At 36.9% G+C, this 17,993-nt stretch overlaps 1 protein-coding gene across 2 annotated transcripts; it reads right to left on the bottom strand.

Annotated features, from left to right (window-relative positions):
- Positions 1-262: 262 nt before the first annotated feature.
- PLRG1 (pleiotropic regulator 1) lies at positions 263-16,649 on the bottom strand. 2 transcript variants are annotated; one of them, XM_047857320.1, is made up of 16 exons: positions 16,536-16,641; positions 14,886-14,992; positions 14,522-14,593; positions 13,707-13,849; positions 12,952-13,005; positions 11,489-11,582; positions 11,198-11,285; positions 9,499-9,600; positions 8,421-8,513; positions 5,496-5,645; positions 5,305-5,406; positions 4,667-4,769; positions 3,582-3,690; positions 2,462-2,601; positions 1,768-1,961; positions 263-824 (listed from the first exon to the last, which is right to left on the bottom strand). In XM_047857320.1, exons 4-16 carry the CDS (start codon positions 13,834-13,836, stop codon positions 765-767), a joined length of 1,419 nt encoding a protein of 472 aa, XP_047713276.1. In that variant the 5' UTR covers positions 13,837-13,849; positions 14,522-14,593; positions 14,886-14,992; positions 16,536-16,641; the 3' UTR covers positions 263-764. The 2 variants fall into 2 exon arrangements, with proteins under 2 accessions (XP_047713276.1, XP_047713275.1); XM_047857319.1 differs by lacking the exon at positions 14,522-14,593 and having other exon boundaries at positions 16,536-16,649.
- Between the last annotated feature and the right edge of the window lie 1,344 nt (positions 16,650-17,993).

The raw sequence follows: 17,993 nt of genomic DNA, 5'->3' as shown, positions 1-17,993 counted from the left end.
CTCATCTTAGAAAACTGTTTTCCCTCTGTGCCGTCTCAAGGCTCAGCTCAAATACCCCTGACTCTATGAAGTCTTCCACATGCTCTCTGGGAAAAATTACTGGCTCTTCCCTCTGTGCTACTCCAGCTTTTTGCCTGCCTCTCCCTTACTGCATTTCTGTAACATAAACTAGAGTCTTGGAGGCCAGATACAACTTGCTTGTCTATTTCCTGAACAGTATCCAGTACAGAGCTTTGCAGAGCATACACTCAAAAACTGTGGAATAAACATACATAAATTATAGTAAGACTTCAAATCCTTTAATCCCAAATTATTAGTCACAGATACTAGTTCTTAAAGGACTAAAAAAAAAAAAAAGAAAATGAAAAAGAAAAGAAAAACACACACACACACACAAAAACACAACTGCTCCCCTCAAAACATATCCTTATTATAGTAAGCAGTTTGGTTAAGTTTTTTTAAAAAGTGTCTTTTAAAAAAACTGACAAATATTCTATCTTTAGAATAGTTGTGTTCAATGAACCTGCGTATGCTTGATATCTGCATTTTCTTAGGATCTCAAATTATTTATTTTAGAAAATAACACGGTGGGGGGGGAGCAGTTTATTATAAAATACGAAGCAGGAATGATTTAAGCATGTGAGTTTCTGCATTCCTAGCCAGAGCACAAAATGACTGGATATCCTCATCAACACCAAGCTTTTTTTTTTTTTTTTAAAAGGGTGTGTGTGTGGGGGGGGAGCCACCATGAAGACAATGTTACATTAAAATCTCTTTCTCTTGATAATTTCTGGCTTCCAGCTGACTGGATGAGTTTCTTCTGTCTGAAAACAGAAAATTAAATAAAACCAAATATTGTTAGTTTTTTAATTAATAACTCCCTAACAAAAACAAGGCCATCAATTCTAAATTACATTAGTTGGCATTACGTATTTAGCAGTTCTTTAACAATTTCAGAAACAGTTGATAAGGGAGGGAGGCAAACCACGAGAGACTCTTAAATACAGAGAACAAACTGTGGGTGGACAGGGGAGTGGGGGTGAGGAGAAAATGGGTGACGGGCACTGAGGAGGGCACTTGTTGGGATGACCACTGGGTGTTGTATGAAAGCCAATTTGACAATACATTATATTAAAAAAAAAAAAAGAAATAGTTGACAAATTTTTGACATTATCTGAATCTAATAAAGGACGACTGGTTCACTACAAATTCAGTTCATGGTTTTTCATCTCAAATAAAATTGCTATTTAGGTATTCTGGTAATACCAAAGCTTATGATTTTAGAATTTATCTGCATAGAAATTTATTTATTTGTGGTTATTCTTTTTTTTTTTTTAATGTTTATTTATTTTGAAGGAGAGAGAGAGAGAGAGAGAGAGCATGAGCAGAGGGAGAGACACAATCGGAAGCAGGCTCCAGACTTTGAGCTATCAGCATAGAGCCCAACGAGGGGCTCGAACTCACGAACTGTGAGATCATGACCTGAGCCGAAGTCATATACTTAACGGAATGAGCAACCCAGGAGCCCCAACATGTGGTTATTGTGGATGCAAGATTTCCTAAGTATAGTAAATAAGGATAATTCACTGGCATCAATGAAACCAATACAGAAATCTATGAACACTCACTACTCAAGATGACAAATTCTTTAATACTATGAAGATTATTTTCCCTTCTGATAATTTCAATACCTTTAAAATGAAAAAACACTTGCTAAATTGGTATGATTTCTTTTACTTTAAAATATATGTGAAATAGAGAACTTACCGCTGTATCATCCTCTTTATACACTTTAATGGTTTTATCAGCTTCAGCGGTTAGTAACCGACTTTCAGACTGATCAAAAGCACAAGCAAATATTCCTGATTCACTATCCAAAGAGCCAGGCTGCACAGCTGCATGAACTCTCTGGAAATTATAGCCAGTTCTCCAGTCCCAAAGATGCATAGTGCCATTGTCAGCTTAAAGGAAAAAAAATCTAATTAAACTTGGTGTCCTATCAACAATTCAGCTTGACAAACATTTAAGTACCATCCGTGGGTCAAGTACTGTGACAATAAAGATTAAATAGTTATAAAGATATGTAAGACATAGGCACTGAAGCTTCTCTTAATACTGGTTCGTCTATTTTTATGTGTGAATTCAGAATTTAGTATAGAGCTCAAAAAGCACCACAAAACAATATCTAATTCCAGAATACACAACCAAACTTCAGGTGGTTCCCAGCATGAATTCCTTAGATTTATCATGTGGGAACTCAAAGATGGTTAAACTATGAAATATGCTACAGGTATTACAAATATGCATGAACACACATATGAACATCCAAATACACAGTAATTGGGCAAGTTCTGTTATAATACTTAGGTGGGATGGCTTAGAAATTTTATAAACGTTTACTCATTTACCAAAAGAAAAAAAATGAGACTAAAACACATTTATCTCTAAAATCTTAATTTACCTCCAGAAACAAGCACTCCATCAGAATTTACTGTCAGTGTGTTAATAATAGCATTATGACCAGAAAGATTTTGAATAAAACTTCCATCAGGGAATTTCCACTGTTTTATGTTATCTGGAGACCCAGATGCAAATGTGTAACTGAAACAAGATTACAAAGAATTAGTGACAAAGTAAACAAAGTTAAATAAAATGGTGAGTTCAAAAAAGCTTGTTAGGGCTGTATTCTCTACATGTGCATTTATGGGTCCACGTAGCTTTAGCAAAATATTATTGTCATACCAAGAGGTAAAAATATGAAGATAATCTGTTCCAAGTCAAATCAGATCTTCAAAATAAATATTTAAGTCAAATCAGATCTTCAAAATAAATAAAAATCCAAGATTAATGTTTTATTCTCATTTCCCCAATGCTCTACACTGAGTTAAAGCAACAAATGTACAAAACCTTAAATTCACATTAAGGGCAAGGGGTTATGAAACTATTCTGGATAGAGAGCAAGAGAAGGAGAGAGGGGAAAACAGGAAGAAAGGAAAAGAAGGAAAGAAACAGAGAAAGAAAGAGAAAAGGAAGTGGGGGGAAAAAAAGACAGTGAGTGAGGAAGACAGAAAAAGTGAGGGAGGGAGGAAATAATGGGTACAGAAGATATCAATGTGACCAGAAAAGTGTCAAGGTGATGTGATATAATAAACAGGCTGTGGTAATATGCTCACCTCTATGGATAACCTGATTATGAGGTCACGGCTCCTACTATTTTTTTCTATGTATATTAACTTAAAAATTAAACTACTCTATGTATGTCTCAATGCCCAGTAACATTTCTATCAAAACATTAAATCCATCTTCTATTAGCCTCTACTTTGACACGCAGATTTTAGCAATGATTTATTCATATTGTCTCGTTTGACACTATCCTTGCTCACCATGTAGAAAATTTTCCTTATCACATATAGGTCATGAAGCAAAATACGACATAGGGAAAATAAAAGAAATGCATGCTTGTAAGTGGCACAGGCCTGGAAATGAGAGCTAAATAACTACGGAAATAGTACCAGTGTTGGTCTTTCCATACTTACACTAAATATTGAAAAAAGAGAAGTGAATTAGGAAAATACACTTACTGTTTAGGATGTAAAACCACAGCCCTGACGGATTTTTTGTGATTTGTTAATGTGACTCTTGTTTTTCCAGCCACCAAATCCCATAATCGTATTGTAGTATCATGGCTTCCTATAATAAAAACACACACACCCTCAAAATTCGATCAGAAAAAATAACGCAAAAATTAAACACAACAAAATATGAAGGAGTCTTGCATAGATACATATAGACTAAGTGAAAGTCCTATCAACTCTTGGCTAATTACTTTACAGTTCTAATTTTTAGGTTGGTTTTAAATTTAATTCTTAAAAAAGGCAATAAATGCTTGATGCACTCTCAACAGCTAGAACAAATGCGAGTAACAAAGCAAATACATGATGTTACTCCTCATGGAGGGGAAGAAAAAACTTGTAGTTAATAAAATACATCAAGTGAATGAATTACTTTCTAGTCTTAAAGATCTAATATTTTTTTTTAATTTATTTTTATTTTTTGAGAGAGTGTGCATGTGTACAAGCAAGGGAGGGGCAGAGGAGAGGGAGGGAGGAGGGGAAAGAGAGAGAGAGAGAGAGAGAGAGAGAGAGAGAGAGAGAGAGAGAGAGAAAATCTTAAGCAGACACCACGCTCAGCATGGAACCAAACACGGGGCTCAATCTCACAACTGTGAGAGAATGACCGGGCCGAAATCAAGAGTCCGACGCTTAACCAAGTGAGCCACCCAGGCACCCCAAGTAAAGATGTATTATTAATCTTACTGTAAGTAAAACAAGACTCAAACCAGCTCTAAAAGTAATTGGTCTCAGGGTATTTCACCTAATTTCAACTTCTTAGACCAGTAATTTTGATACTATGAAACAATGTCTAATTGTATCTAACAGAAGCATTTCTAATCAAACATTACATGATACTGAGATGTGATATATTCTGATATGTACAGAGTTTGAGATAAAAACAACCAAATGAAAAATTACCACAGTAAATTTCAAATGCACACCCAATGTGTCTACAATACAAAGCAAGAGTCATAGTGAATAGGAAAAGTATATGCATAATCATAATGCATTCTGATTAAATACACTATAAACTTAAAAGCTATCAGTCATACCAGTAATAATTTGTGGTTCTGCAGCTTGACACCTCACTGTAGCAACTGCATTTGTGTGTCCAGATAATGTGTGCACACTGGCTTTAGTTCTCACATCCCAAATCTATAAAAAAACAACAGACATACTGTCAGAACAGGTATTCATATCTCAGGCAGGTAACTGGATCAATTCAAGGCTGGGAATTTACTAGGCAACCGTGCCTGAATATAATGAAAAACTGTTTAAAAGAAAGATAATGATCTATAAGTTGGCTGGGGAATGCAGACAGAAGGCAGATGATGGGAACAACAACAACAACAAAAACCTGAAAGATTAGGGTACCCAAAGTGTAAGAATGGGTATAATGAGACTATTGAAGGAAACAGCTCATGGAAAATAGTTGTAGTGATGGGAAGGGAACGTGCAAGTGTCACATTTCAGAGGCAGGGCACTCCCAATAATAAACACGATGAGGCCACAGAACTGAAAACGAAGGTGAAAAAACACAGAAGTCAAGAAACTCAGGGGCTAGGCTACCGACAGGTCAAGGCAACTATCTTCAATTCTCTTAACAAATCACATGTGACTCCATTACCAAACATGCATACTGTAAGATGCGATATATTTACAAATAAACACAAGGGTCTACTCCATTTACCCGTGCAGTTGAATCTCGACTACAGGTTACCAGCACATCAATTGTTGGGTGCAAATCCAAACCATACACTGCACTCAGATGTCCATGATAGTGCCTTATAACCTGAAAATAAAGCAGGAAAGTGAAAATCTCTATAATTAGAAAGAAAAACAGTGGTTCATAATGTTTTAAATCCTCAACTACAAGCTTACCTTATTATATTCAAGATCCCAGCATTTGACTTGTTTGTCTTCTCCACAGGAGAACAGGTAAGGGCTCCGTGTGCTTACTATCACACCACGCACTGTACTAATGTGCCCAGTTAATGACAGTTTTAATTTGCCACTAGCCAAGTCCCAGATCTGCAATCAAAGAATATTTAATTTTTTTCTTTTGGATTATTCCAAAGCAAATTTTTAGAATCTTGATATTAAAAGTAAGTCTTCAAAAACAATCTCCCACCAATCTTCCTTGTTAAGCAGGGAAAAAATAGAATAAAAAAAGCACGTTCAAACTAGGAAAGTATTTGCAATAAGTGACAAAATCTTAGTATATATAAAAGGATATCATAGATAATGAAAGTATGAATAACATTAAATTAGCCAAGGATGGCAACAACTTAAAAAAAAAAAACAACCCTATGGAAACAAACTAAATGTCCATCAATGGATGAGTGGATAAAAAAAAAATGTGTTGTGTATCTGTATGTACACACAAACACACACAATGAACTATCATTCAGCCATGAAAAAGAATGAAATCTTGCCATTTATGACAACATGGATGAACCTTGAGTGAATTATGCTATGTGAAATAAGTCAGACAAAGATACTATGTGATTTTACTGGCATATACACTCTAAAAACAAACATTAACGGGGCGCCTGGGTGGCGCAGTCGGTTAAGCGTCCGACTTCAGCCAGGTCACGATCTCGCGGTCCGTGGGTTCGAGCCCCGCGTCGGGCTCTGGGCTGATGGCTCAGAGCCTGGAGCCTGTTTCCGATTCTGTGTCTCCCTCTCTCTCTGCCCCTCCCCCGTTCATGCTCTGTCTCTCTCTGTCCCAAAAATAAATAAACGTTGAAAAAAAAAAAAATTTAAAAAAAAAATAAAAATAAAAATAAAAACAAACATTAACAAACAAACAAAGCTCAGAGATAAAGAGAATAGATCAGTAGTTGCCAGAGGTGGGGTGGGGAGTAGGCAAAATGGATAGAGTCAAGGTACAAACTTCCAGTTATAAAGTAGATAAGTCATGGGGATATAATGTTCAGCATGGTGACTGTCATTTATTAATACTGCACCGCATATTTAAAAGTTGTTAAAAAAGAGTAGATCTCAAAAATTCTCTCTAAAAGGAAAAAACAATCTGTAGCTATGTATGATGACAGATGTTAACTAGATTTATTGTGGTATTCATTTCACAATGTATATAAATACTGAATCATTACGTTGTGTACCTAAAACTAATATAATGTTGTATGTCAACTATACCTCAATAAATAAATATATATGTATGTTGAAAAAACCTAAAAGCAGCTTTATTAGGTATCAAAAAGTTCAAACCCACCAGAAATTTTTTTATGTACAGTTTTCAAAAGATTAGATACCCATTTCTGCTTAACATTTAGTAGGTATTTTTAAAAATACACAATCAGTGTGCTGAAAAGGATTCTCTCATACACTGCAAGTATCAATTAGTCCATTTTGGAAAATAAGCTGTACTCTGAGTGTCAACCTCAAAAACATTTAACCCATTAATTCCATTTCTGGGAATCTATAGTAACAAAGTAATTTAAAATACAGCAAAAAGCTTTAGGCTCAATGATTAATTACGGCATTACTTGTGATGGTGAAAATCAAGAAACTAAAAAGTTTAATGTCTAACAACAGGAAAACAGTATAGAATACCTAAGTGATATATCCTTTTCTCACAGAAACATGCCTCTGATATAATATTAAGTGGGAAAAAAACCAGAGTACAAAATTATACATCAAGCATGACTTTTTTTTTTTTAATTTTTTTTTTCAACGTTTATTTATTTTTGGGACAGAGAGAGACAGAGCATGAACGGGGGAGGGGCAGAGAGAGAGGGAGACACAGAATCGGAAACAGGCTCCAGGCTCCGAGCCATCAGCCCAGAGCCTGACGCGGGGCTCGAACTCACGGACCACGAGATCGTGACCTGGCTGAAGTCGGACGCTTAACCGACTGCGCCACCCAGGCGCCCAAGCATGACTTTTTAAAGATACACATTTAAAAGGGCATCTGGGGGGGGCGCCTGGGTGGCTCAGTCGGTTGGGCGTCCGACTTCGGCTCAGGTCATGATCTCGCGCGTCGGGCTCTGTGCTGACAGCTCAGAGACTGGAGCCTGTTTCCAATTCTGTGTCTCACTTTCTCTCTCTGACCCTCCCCCGTTCATGCTCTGTCTCTCTCTGTCTCAAAAATAAACGTTTAAAAAAAATAATAAAAAATAAAAGAATAAAAAAAATAAAATAAAAGGGCATCTGGGTAGCTCAGTTAAGCACCCGGCTCTCGATTTTAGCTCAGGTCATTGAGATCAAGCCCCGTGTTGGGCTCTGCACAGGTAGCACAGAGTTTGCTTGGGTTTCTCTCTCTCCCTCTGCCCTTCCCCTGCTCTCATGCCCATGTGCACACACTCTCTCTCTCGACCTCAAAATAAACAAAATACGCACTTACACACACAGGAAAAGAGCTCAGAAGTAAATATAATGACACATATGCACAGAAATAAATACTAAACAGAAATTCATGTTCAAATTATTTGACAGTGTTAGGATTATGTATGGGTCTGTATTCTTTTATATTTTTCTATATTTTCCACATTTTTTAATAAATAAGCATACTTTAATTTTGTAACCAGAAGAGAAAAAAGGTAAAAATCAAGGAATTAGTGGTAGGTAGTCAGTATGTACTGTTGGCAAAACTTGTTACTTAAATATCATTTCTCAAACATATTTATTCAGAACAGTGAATTGATAAATATAGTAACTTTTACCCCAAACTCAGGTCTAAGAAATCACAGAAAGTACAACAGAAATCTCCACCCAGGAAAATAAAAGATAAAATTTATATAGCAAATACAAAGTCCTATTTTTTTTTTCTTCCTTCTTCATTACCTTTATAGTTCTGTCAGCAGATCCAGTTACAAACCACTGGTTTCCAGGTTCTACAGCAATACAGCGAACCCAGCCAAGATGTCCACTGATCACCTGCATAAAACAAAAGGTAGAATGGGCAGACTCGTTACACATAAAAGTTTATTCAATTTCAACTCATTGCACATAAGTTTGAATAGCCCGTCCTCACATCTTCAAATAAGTTTGTAAAATTATTTGACAGATTTTACAATTTATCTTCAGTAAATGAATACACAAATTGATATATCTATACAATGAAATGTTACTCAGCAAAGAGGAATCTATTAATAGATACAACAACTTGGATGACTCTCAAAGACATTAAGCTGAGTGAAGGAAGTCGGTCTCAAAAGGTGCATACCATGTAATTCCATTATTTAACAAAATTGAAAAGGCACAACTATAATATAGAAAACAGACGAACAGTCACCATGGGTAGGAAAGGATATGACTGTAAAATAATAGCATAGGAGTGTTTTTTGAGTTGCTGGAACTTCTATATACAGACTAGGTGATTACCCAAATTTATGTATCTAATAAAATTTATTAGGTCTGTACACGAAAAGAAAGGCTATGTTAGTGTACAATTAAAATACCAAATTTAGCACATATAGTAAATTAAGTGCAGTTACAGTTTTTCTGCTATATATACTTCATTTTAGATCTGGTACATTTTGAATCATTTAATTTACTATAATTGAAAAAAGATCATCAATAGAGCCAAAGAAACAATGTCATATGCTGTTCTTCCTCCTAGCCTTCACACTAAACACTTTAAACACTTAGAAAATTTATTTCATCTGTTCTCTACACCTAATAGCTTTCTGTCAACATTTTATACTGTATTTTATAGGAAATACATACATGGCTTTTACTTAAAGAAGTCTTCCTAAGATCTATCTTTCAAGATTGGGGCCTAACCCTTCCCTCATCTGGTCTCAGACCACTTTACCAGTGCTCATATTCACTCCTTTTCCTCCTTATTCCACTCCTTCAGCTCTTGCAACTGGAAAGCAATCATCGTTTCTGTAATGGCATGATATACAGATTCACTCACCCTGTACAGTTTCCATGGTGGGTGCCACTGGGGTTTGGGCATTGTAGGGGCTTTTTTAGCCATCAGTGCAGAGTTCTTGGCATTGCCAGCCTCCATAACAGCCTAGACATAGAACAGATTACATTATTGTTAAAGACATACCTAACATTTCATGTTAAATCAAAAATGAAAAATTTTAAAAGGGGATTTATGAGGCTTTTTACCCCCTTTGATGAAAAGACAGCTAAAATGTTTGCATAACCAGAAAATGTCTGCACACCTAAGACTTCTAATCAGAATTATATTTTCTGTATGTTAATTTTAAAAATCAATTAAAAAATCTCAGAGGCAAAACATTAGAGTTAAGAGCACATATCACTAAGCATGGGTTCATGAACCCAGCTCTGCCAATTATTAGCTGACTGGACTTTGGGTAAAAATTACATAACCTCTATGCCTGCTTTGTAAAGTGGAAATAACAGTGCCTATTTCATACAGTTACTACAAAGACATTATTACTACTCTGTAAATGCTCTATATAAGCTCCTACCATTATTTGAGTGATTGCAAGTGGATTAATGTCTCTGCCTGTCATTGTTGTATTTTAACATTATTGATTTAATATTGCAAAGGAGAAACTACCTTCCAAAAATACTTAATTAACATTTTAAAAGGTACTCTAGGCACGCCTGGGTGGCTCAGCTGGTTAAGCGTCCGATTTCGGCTCAGGTCATGATCTCATGGTTTGTGGGTTTGAGCCCCACGTCGGGCTCTGTGCCGTGCTGACAGCTCAGAGCCTGGAGCCTGCTTCAGATTCTGTGTCTCCCTCTCTTTCTGCCCCTCTCCTGCTCGTGCTCTGTCTCTCTCTCTCAGAAATAAACACTAAAAACTAACTAACTAAATAAATATAAGGTATTTTAGCTGATGTACCATCTACTATTAGCATCCATCCATGCATCCAAAACATACTTAAGCCATAAAGTTCCTGCCCTCAAGAAGCTTACATTACCTCCTCCTAAGGAGGCAGAAAGCCTGAGCAGAGATCTGTGAATGGAGGCAAAAGAAGAAATGTGGTGGGAAGACCACAGATTAATTCATTTCATAAAGCCAAATAACTGCATAATAAATTAAGGAATCAAAGCCTGCAGTTATTCAAGTGATAGCATAATAAAACAAACTAGGTATTTTCAGTTATTCTTTTTATAACTACTTTCACCAATTTAGCTACCATTTACTTACACATAAACTTATGTATTTCTAAATGCTCATTTATAACATACAAGTTCTACAGCCTATGAATATTACATTACTAACAGCACTAAACTGTGTCAGCCAACTAAGGGTTTAACAAAAAAGAGATTTTCATATTTAAACCATATTAACACAAGTTTTAGAATAGTATTCCTTGCACTTTTAATAGTGGATAATAAAGGGCAACATCACATTATATACATCAAAATAAGCATTACGTACAATGTGTAAAAGACACAGAATAACAAAATGTTAAATTCTAAAAAATATATCAATTCACTAGCAACTTAAATTTTAGGGCCATGAAATACTAACAACTAGCTCAGTCAGCCATTATTTACTTTAGTAATTCCAAGGCAAATTTTCATTTATTTAGTATTTAACTGAAGACTCTTGCAATAAAGGAAAATAAGGCAACAAGTTCCAAAAATTAGAAACCTGCAGCATGATTTGACACAGAGAAACTTACTGAAGTCATCCCGGCAGGCTGTGAACGGTCAGCGGCCGCTGGATGTCGGTATTCACCTCCAGCAGGTGCATTACGATTTGCGTCAACCCTGAAGCAAAGGAAATAGCACATTCTAAGCAATTAATTGTCACGTCATGTGCTCTGCAGAACCAACTCTTCAAATTTTTGTAAGCAATGATAAAGGAAAACGTCACATAATACGTAATTATATAGAAACCTTAAAATGAGAAAAACAGAAACAATGAATTATGTTTTCAAAATCTCTATAATTAGAAGCATAATACTTCATACCTGGTCTGAGAAGAAGGTAATGCCACAGCTAAGGATTGAGCGGCTGATTCACTTGGCATTCTTTGGATCTTAGTATCTGCAGTCAAAGCAACCCCTGTTTAAAGAAAAACATCAATTGCTTTCAGTAGCTATCTTTGATTTCATTTAGATAGGTTTAAAATAAAATACTGGAAGCAAACATGGGGTATCTCCAGGTGGTGATACTATAAAAATTTCTATTATGTTTTGTGAGTCTTTTATTTCTAACTTTTTAATAATAAATGTAACTTGAAATCACATAACTCAAATTTGATTTAATCTCAGGCAGCTTGGTATTAACATACCCAAGACAGTAAAGACAATTTCTATTATTTTGGGGTATTACCTTCAGATATAAAAATTAAGCAGCCCCCAAATACTAACCGAATATTTCCAAGAGTAAATGTAAATTACTAAACAAGAAGTACTAATCTGTCTGGGCTTTCATTATGGTAAATCCTGTCTTCTAAAATTACTAAAACTAGGGGCGCCTGGGTGGCTCAGTCAGTTAAGCATCCGACTTTGGCTCAGGTCATGGTCTCATGGTCCGTGAGTTCGAGCCCCACGTCGGGCTCTGTGCTGACAGCTCAGAGCCTGGAGCCCGTTTCAGATTCTGTGTCTTCCTCTCTCTCTGCCCCTCCCCTGTTCATGCTCTGTCTCTCTCTGTCTCAAAAATAAATAAATGTTAAAAAAAAAAAATTTTTTTTTAAATAAAATTACTAAAACTAGATATACTAAGCTTTCTGTCCTCCACCCCAATATACTAGCCACTCCATCTGTGTGCCAATTTTCTACACACACAGACATCTAGTAGACACTTTTATCACACCTGATTCTACACTAACACTTCAATCACTTTTATAAGTTTAATGATAATAACATGTCTGTTTAAACCTCCATATAAGCATGTTTTAGCTTGGAGCAGTGTTACTGTCTTTGAATTCCTAGCACAGTGCCTGAAATAAATTTAGGTGCTTAGAAATGTTTGCTCAATGAATGTATCTGATACTGAGTATTAGTTTACTATCATCTAAAAGCTATGCCTAGGGGCGCCTGGGTGGCGCAGTCGGTTAAGCGTCCGACTTCAGCCAGGTCACGATCTCGCGGTCTGCGGGTTCGAGCCCCGCGTCGGGCTCTGGGCTGATGGCTCAGAGCCTGGAGCCTGTTTCCGATTCTGTGTCTCCCTCTCTCTCTGCCCCTCCCTCGTTCATGCTCTGTCTCTCTCTGTCCCAAAAATAAATAAACGTTGAAAAAAAAAATTAAAAAAAAAAAATTAAAAAAAAATAAAATAAAATAAAAGCTATGCCTAAATAAATAAATAAATGCTATGCTTGGATGCCTGTCTGCTAAGTTTATCTTGTATTTTATAGGCAATAGGAATCATATTATTGGTTCATTCAAAGAAATGACTACAAGATATTTTCAATATAAAATAGCTCACTTACCAGGTCCTGGTGGATATGGATGTGTACCTGTCACCAAATACTCAACTTCTTGTCCTTAAAAAAAGGAGAAAAATCATTATGATCATTGGCAAATTTATCATATGTACAAGTATCATCTCTTTTAATAAGTGTTAAATTATCAACTGAATTTCTCAAATTTTCCCAACTAAACCCAAATGTCAGATATAAGATAAATTGATCATTTTTGTTTTGGCTTCTGAAGACCATGGACACAGCTATTTCTTTTGACCTTTTGTTAATATGATGTCAAGAAAGCTTGTACAATTCTAATGGTATGTAGAGAGATTGTTCAGTCAAGTAAAAATCAACTGTGGTTTTTCTTCCAAGCAAATGATTTCTCAGTGGAATGTTAGATTATTTTTATGCATTAGAATGCCAGTGCTTAGTATCATCTTTCTGAATTACAGCCAAGATACACAGATGGTCTCCCCATGGGTTAGAAATATTTCCTTTAGTCTCCACTGTGACCTTCTCTATATCCTAATAATTTCTGCGATTATGATTCTACCACTTTTTTATTTCCTATTAAGAAAAAACCTACCAACCAATAATCTCAACTCACTACTCCAATGAGGAAATCAAGACTTCCATTATAATACTGGTACACTAGTTCAATAGGGTTTGGCTCTAGTCAGTCCTTCCAGAACAGGCACTAGAACATTTCATTTTTCTATTTTTAAAAATTACATTTCTACTTTTAAAAAGAATCACATTTCTGATAATGCCACACTTACCTTGATTGGCAGGATATTGTTTATGACCATAGGAATCCGATGCATTCTGAGGACATTTCTCTTTAAAATTTTCTTTTGAAGTAGGCATATGCAACACAGGACCATACTCATTACGCAGCTTGATTGCCATTTTCCGTTTGTGACTATTTAAAAATTATGAACATAATAATGTATCTTGAGTACTTTAAAAATATGAACCAAAGTAAATATATTCATAGATAGCCGAGAAACACAAGTACTTAAATAGCTTAGGTTTGCCTAATCATGTAGAAAAAATTTCTATGAAGTTTTTAAAGTAGTATTTTGAAAAGCTCAAAACTTCCAAGTGCATTTCCACACTTTTGTTCATAATCCACCACATAGCATCCATTAAGTCTAAGTAACATTTCAGGTTGTTAACCAATAAATACAAAACCTTTCATGATAAGTTATCAAGGGTCCGGTTTAAAAATACATAGAAACTAATATATCCTTTTAAAAACCTCAAAGTCAATATATTTTCCTTCAAATGTGTAAATATAAAAATATAGCAAAAGCTTCTATCATAACCTTTACTGGATGTATCTAAAAAGAGTAATTAGAACTAATCGAAGTACGTAATTAGTTCAGTATTTTTTAAAGAAATGCACTTATATAAATTTTAAGAATAGCTCACTTTATAAATTAAATATAAATGCTTGTTTTAGGAATTAAGTAGATTTTAAAAGAAGGGTAAAGGACAAAGAAGGAACACTGCACATAATGCAATCCCAGACTGGAGCTGGAGATGTAGAACCAAAAATATGCCACCACTCAAAAATCTTCATCATACTAACGAGAAAAGATGGGAGTAGAGGTACTGGCCAGGTACAATTTCAGCTCAGCAAGGCTCTGAGAGCAGCGGGAAGCTGAAAGCACATACAAAGTGATTGATTATAAGATATAACACCTAAAAGGGACTCTCCTAATTACTGGGTATTTATAAATGCAATTAATTAATGGGATTTTTACTGTAAAAGACAAGGCCAAAAAAAAGTTAAATCAGCTTAAATCATGCCCAAACACCAATCATTATTGAATAGATATCCTACGAGTGTTAGTATCACTCACTAATCTTTAAAGGTCCCCCTCTCCCTGCTCTCTTCCCCCAGTTATTAAGTAGTTAAACTATTCTAGCAACTGAAAAGGAACAATACCTACCTCTCTTCATCCAAAGGCACAGGTTTTCCATTATCAGCTACAAACATGTCATGGGTTCTCTTCAATGACCTGAACACAAGTGTGTGCACAGAATGTTTCTGTACCTCCTAGAAAGAAAGATTATAATCACATATCCATCTGCAAATTACACATATCATAACCTAAATTAAATTCAAATTAGTTATACACTTTACAAGTTTAAATATGTAAACTGCTTTCTACCACTCACCATGGCTATTTGTAGCAAGCTATAGGAGTCAAGTTTAGAAGAAGAGGAAGCTCTTCATTGGCCAGAGACCCACCCATACCAACTAGTGATGCCTGAGCTTGGTCATTTATTCAGTAAATATCTACTGAACTCCTGCTATGTGTCTGGCAGGTTCTGTGCTAGACGCTAACAAAAGAATGATGAAAAGACAGTCATGGTCCAGGTGCTCAAGAGAAAACAGATAAAAATAAGCAACACATTTTGGTAAGTGCTATGAAGGAAACAAGCAAGGGCATGAGACACAGAAAGAACTTAGGATAGTTATGAAAAATCTCTCTGAAAAGTTACAGAGAGGGAGGGAGGCAAACCATAAGAGACTCTTGGATATTGAGAACAAACTGAGGGTTGATGGAGAGTGGGGGAGAGGGCATTGAGGAGGGCACTTGTTGGGATGAGCGGTGGGTGTTGTATGGAAACCAATCTGTCAATAAATTATATTTAAAAAAAATCCTCTCTGAGATGTCAGTTAAGTAGAGAGTTAGCTCTGTGCAGAAGAGTTAAGAACAATTCAGTAAAGAGAAAATGCCATGTACACAGCAGTTCAGTATCTGCAATGATGCCAGGAGCCGCAAGAGTTGTATATGTTCAGTAGGAAGGTGGGCTGTGATACCGAGATGAGGTTCCAAGGGTAGGCAAGGTCCAGATCAGGATAAGGGTTCTTTGAAGATTATTCCAACAGTCTGCATTTTTGCTCTAGTAACATCGGGCCAGTAAAGGATTTTAAGCAGAAAAAGCATGATCAACTTACGTTTTAAACAGATCAATTTACGGAGGGAGGAGGGTGTAACAAAAATGGAAGCAAGGACACCAGCAAAGAGCTAATGCTCTTGTCCAGATGAAAGATGGTGTTGGTTTGAATTAAAGTGAACGCAGTGGACACGGACAAGGGTCAAGAAATATTTCTGAGATAAGACGGACAAGGCTGTCTAACAGAATGGTTGTTCAAGACAGGGAAAGATGCAAAACTTCAAAATGGCAGGTTTTCCTGGGGAAGAGCTGATGGAAAGCACTAAGTGAACACCAGAGAATACTGCCAATCTTTTAGGACACACAACCACGAACTCTATTCTGCAGATGGGGAGTATCAGCGGTCCAGAAGCACCGCCTCCGGGGACACTGCCGAGCTCAAAGGCTCAAGAGTAAAAAGGCAGTAAGAATTCTCTCCGGCTTCATGCCTGAGGGTAACCTCCAACTAATGCTGCCATCCGGCTTCCCTCTATCCCTGAACACCTTAAGAAGAGACTACCCGGCCTCAGCCAGAGAGCCTCCTTTCGCAGCCTCTACCCTCTCCAAACTCCGAACACCTTTGGTCCCCCACGCCTGACGCCGAAGAAAAACATTCCAGAAGCGAACGACCCCTCAGCGCCCAAGTGCCACTTTACCTCGACCATGATGCCGCTGGGTGACCCGCCGCTCCAGCAGACAAGAAACGCTAGCCTGCAACACAGAAACCGCCGCCACAACTGTGCAGTCCCTTCCGGAATCGGGCGCCCTGGCGCCGGATCTGACGCAGTCCGCGCACGCGTGCTGGTGGCCCGCCGGCCTTGTGGGATCGAGGGGGCGGGTCTTTTTCTTCGGGGACGTAGTGTCGGGCCTGAGTTGGCAGGTTCTTGGTACCGCGTACCTAAGGGTCTCGTTCACCTTCTTGGAGAAAGCTTGAAATAACGTTCTCTGCCTTATTCTGTGACTTAAATATTTTGGTTTGGGGTGTGGCTGTTTGCGTTGTATTTCCCGGAAGCTTAATCCTTTTTCTCAGCGAATCTAAGTAACCAGCTGTGGGGAGGATCTGGAGAGAGCAAACCTCGGTCAGCGCTAAAACTCTTTGGGGGTCGCCCCCGCAATTTATGTCGCCTGCTTCCGCTGCTTGGCTAATTTTGTCTGGAAGCATTCAGACGCCTTTGTAGCCTTAACTCCGAAAAGCAATCCCACTTACACTGTCCAGTGAACAGTTGTTGAGTCAATATTGCGGAATTGTTTCAATTTGAGAAATTTTGCAAAAGATTTTTAACATACGGCAAAACGCCAAACTTACTTTACGCTGCATACATGTTGTTTAATCTCTCAAAACTGCATAATTCTTGGCTATTTCCTAGTTGTCTGCTAATTAATGTGGCATCAACAATGCTGGGGTACAGCTTTCAAAGCTGGTGGAAAAAAGGATGCAATGGAAGACTTGAGCCACTTTTATTTATACACAGCCTGGTGCCCAAGTATTGAGATTTTGTTTTTTCACCCAGGTAAAATGCAATTTTCGATTAATCCTGCCCAATTACTTTTCTGCGTGAAAAGAAACCTTGATGGAGGTAGACATTTGTAAACTTGAATAGACCAGTCTTTCACTGGTCCTGTTTGCTCCTTAACCTACCCAGTTCCACTGATCTTGTCCCCAAAGCACCCCGCATATCCTTTTGAGAGGGGAAAAAATAATCTTATAAAAAGTATAGCGATGTGAAATGATAATCTCACTAGAAATTCACTGATTAAAAAAAGAAACTTATTTTTTTATTCACTAAAAACATTAAGATCATGTTCCTGCTTGAAAATAAAGTCATCTTTGAATTTGAGTAGCAGTTTGGCCTATGAACTGATCTTCTGTAACAGTGTCCACTAGTGGTAGGCCTTGCAAAGAAGTATATATGTACTTGGGAAGCTATATCAGATTATAACTTCCCTATAGGTGGCAATAGATATACAAAAGAGTATGATTTTAAAATGCAGTAAAATTATAGAGATACAAACAAGATTCTAATATAACTATGGCAATATAATAACTGTCTAGTTGGGTCTATTAACATGTTAATCATCCTAGAAAATTTTTATAAGCCCAAGGTCTTAAAAAT

Source organism: Prionailurus viverrinus, chromosome B1, assembly GCF_022837055.1.
Source record: "Prionailurus viverrinus isolate Anna chromosome B1, UM_Priviv_1.0, whole genome shotgun sequence".
Classification (NCBI taxonomy): domain Eukaryota; kingdom Metazoa; phylum Chordata; class Mammalia; order Carnivora; family Felidae; genus Prionailurus; species Prionailurus viverrinus.
This window is presented reverse-complemented; position numbering and strand designations above follow the sequence as displayed.

Excerpts from the sequence above, each read along its gene's own strand:
- PLRG1 (XM_047857319.1), bottom strand. Across the intron at positions 8,514-9,498 it reads CACCATGGAAACTGTACAGG|GTGATCAGTGGACATCTTGG; the intron begins GTGAGTGAATCT and ends TGTTTTATGCAG. Across the intron at positions 2,602-3,581 it reads GTGGTTTTACATCCTAAACA|TTACACATTTGCATCTGGGT; the intron begins GTAAGTGTATTT and ends ATCTTGTTTCAG.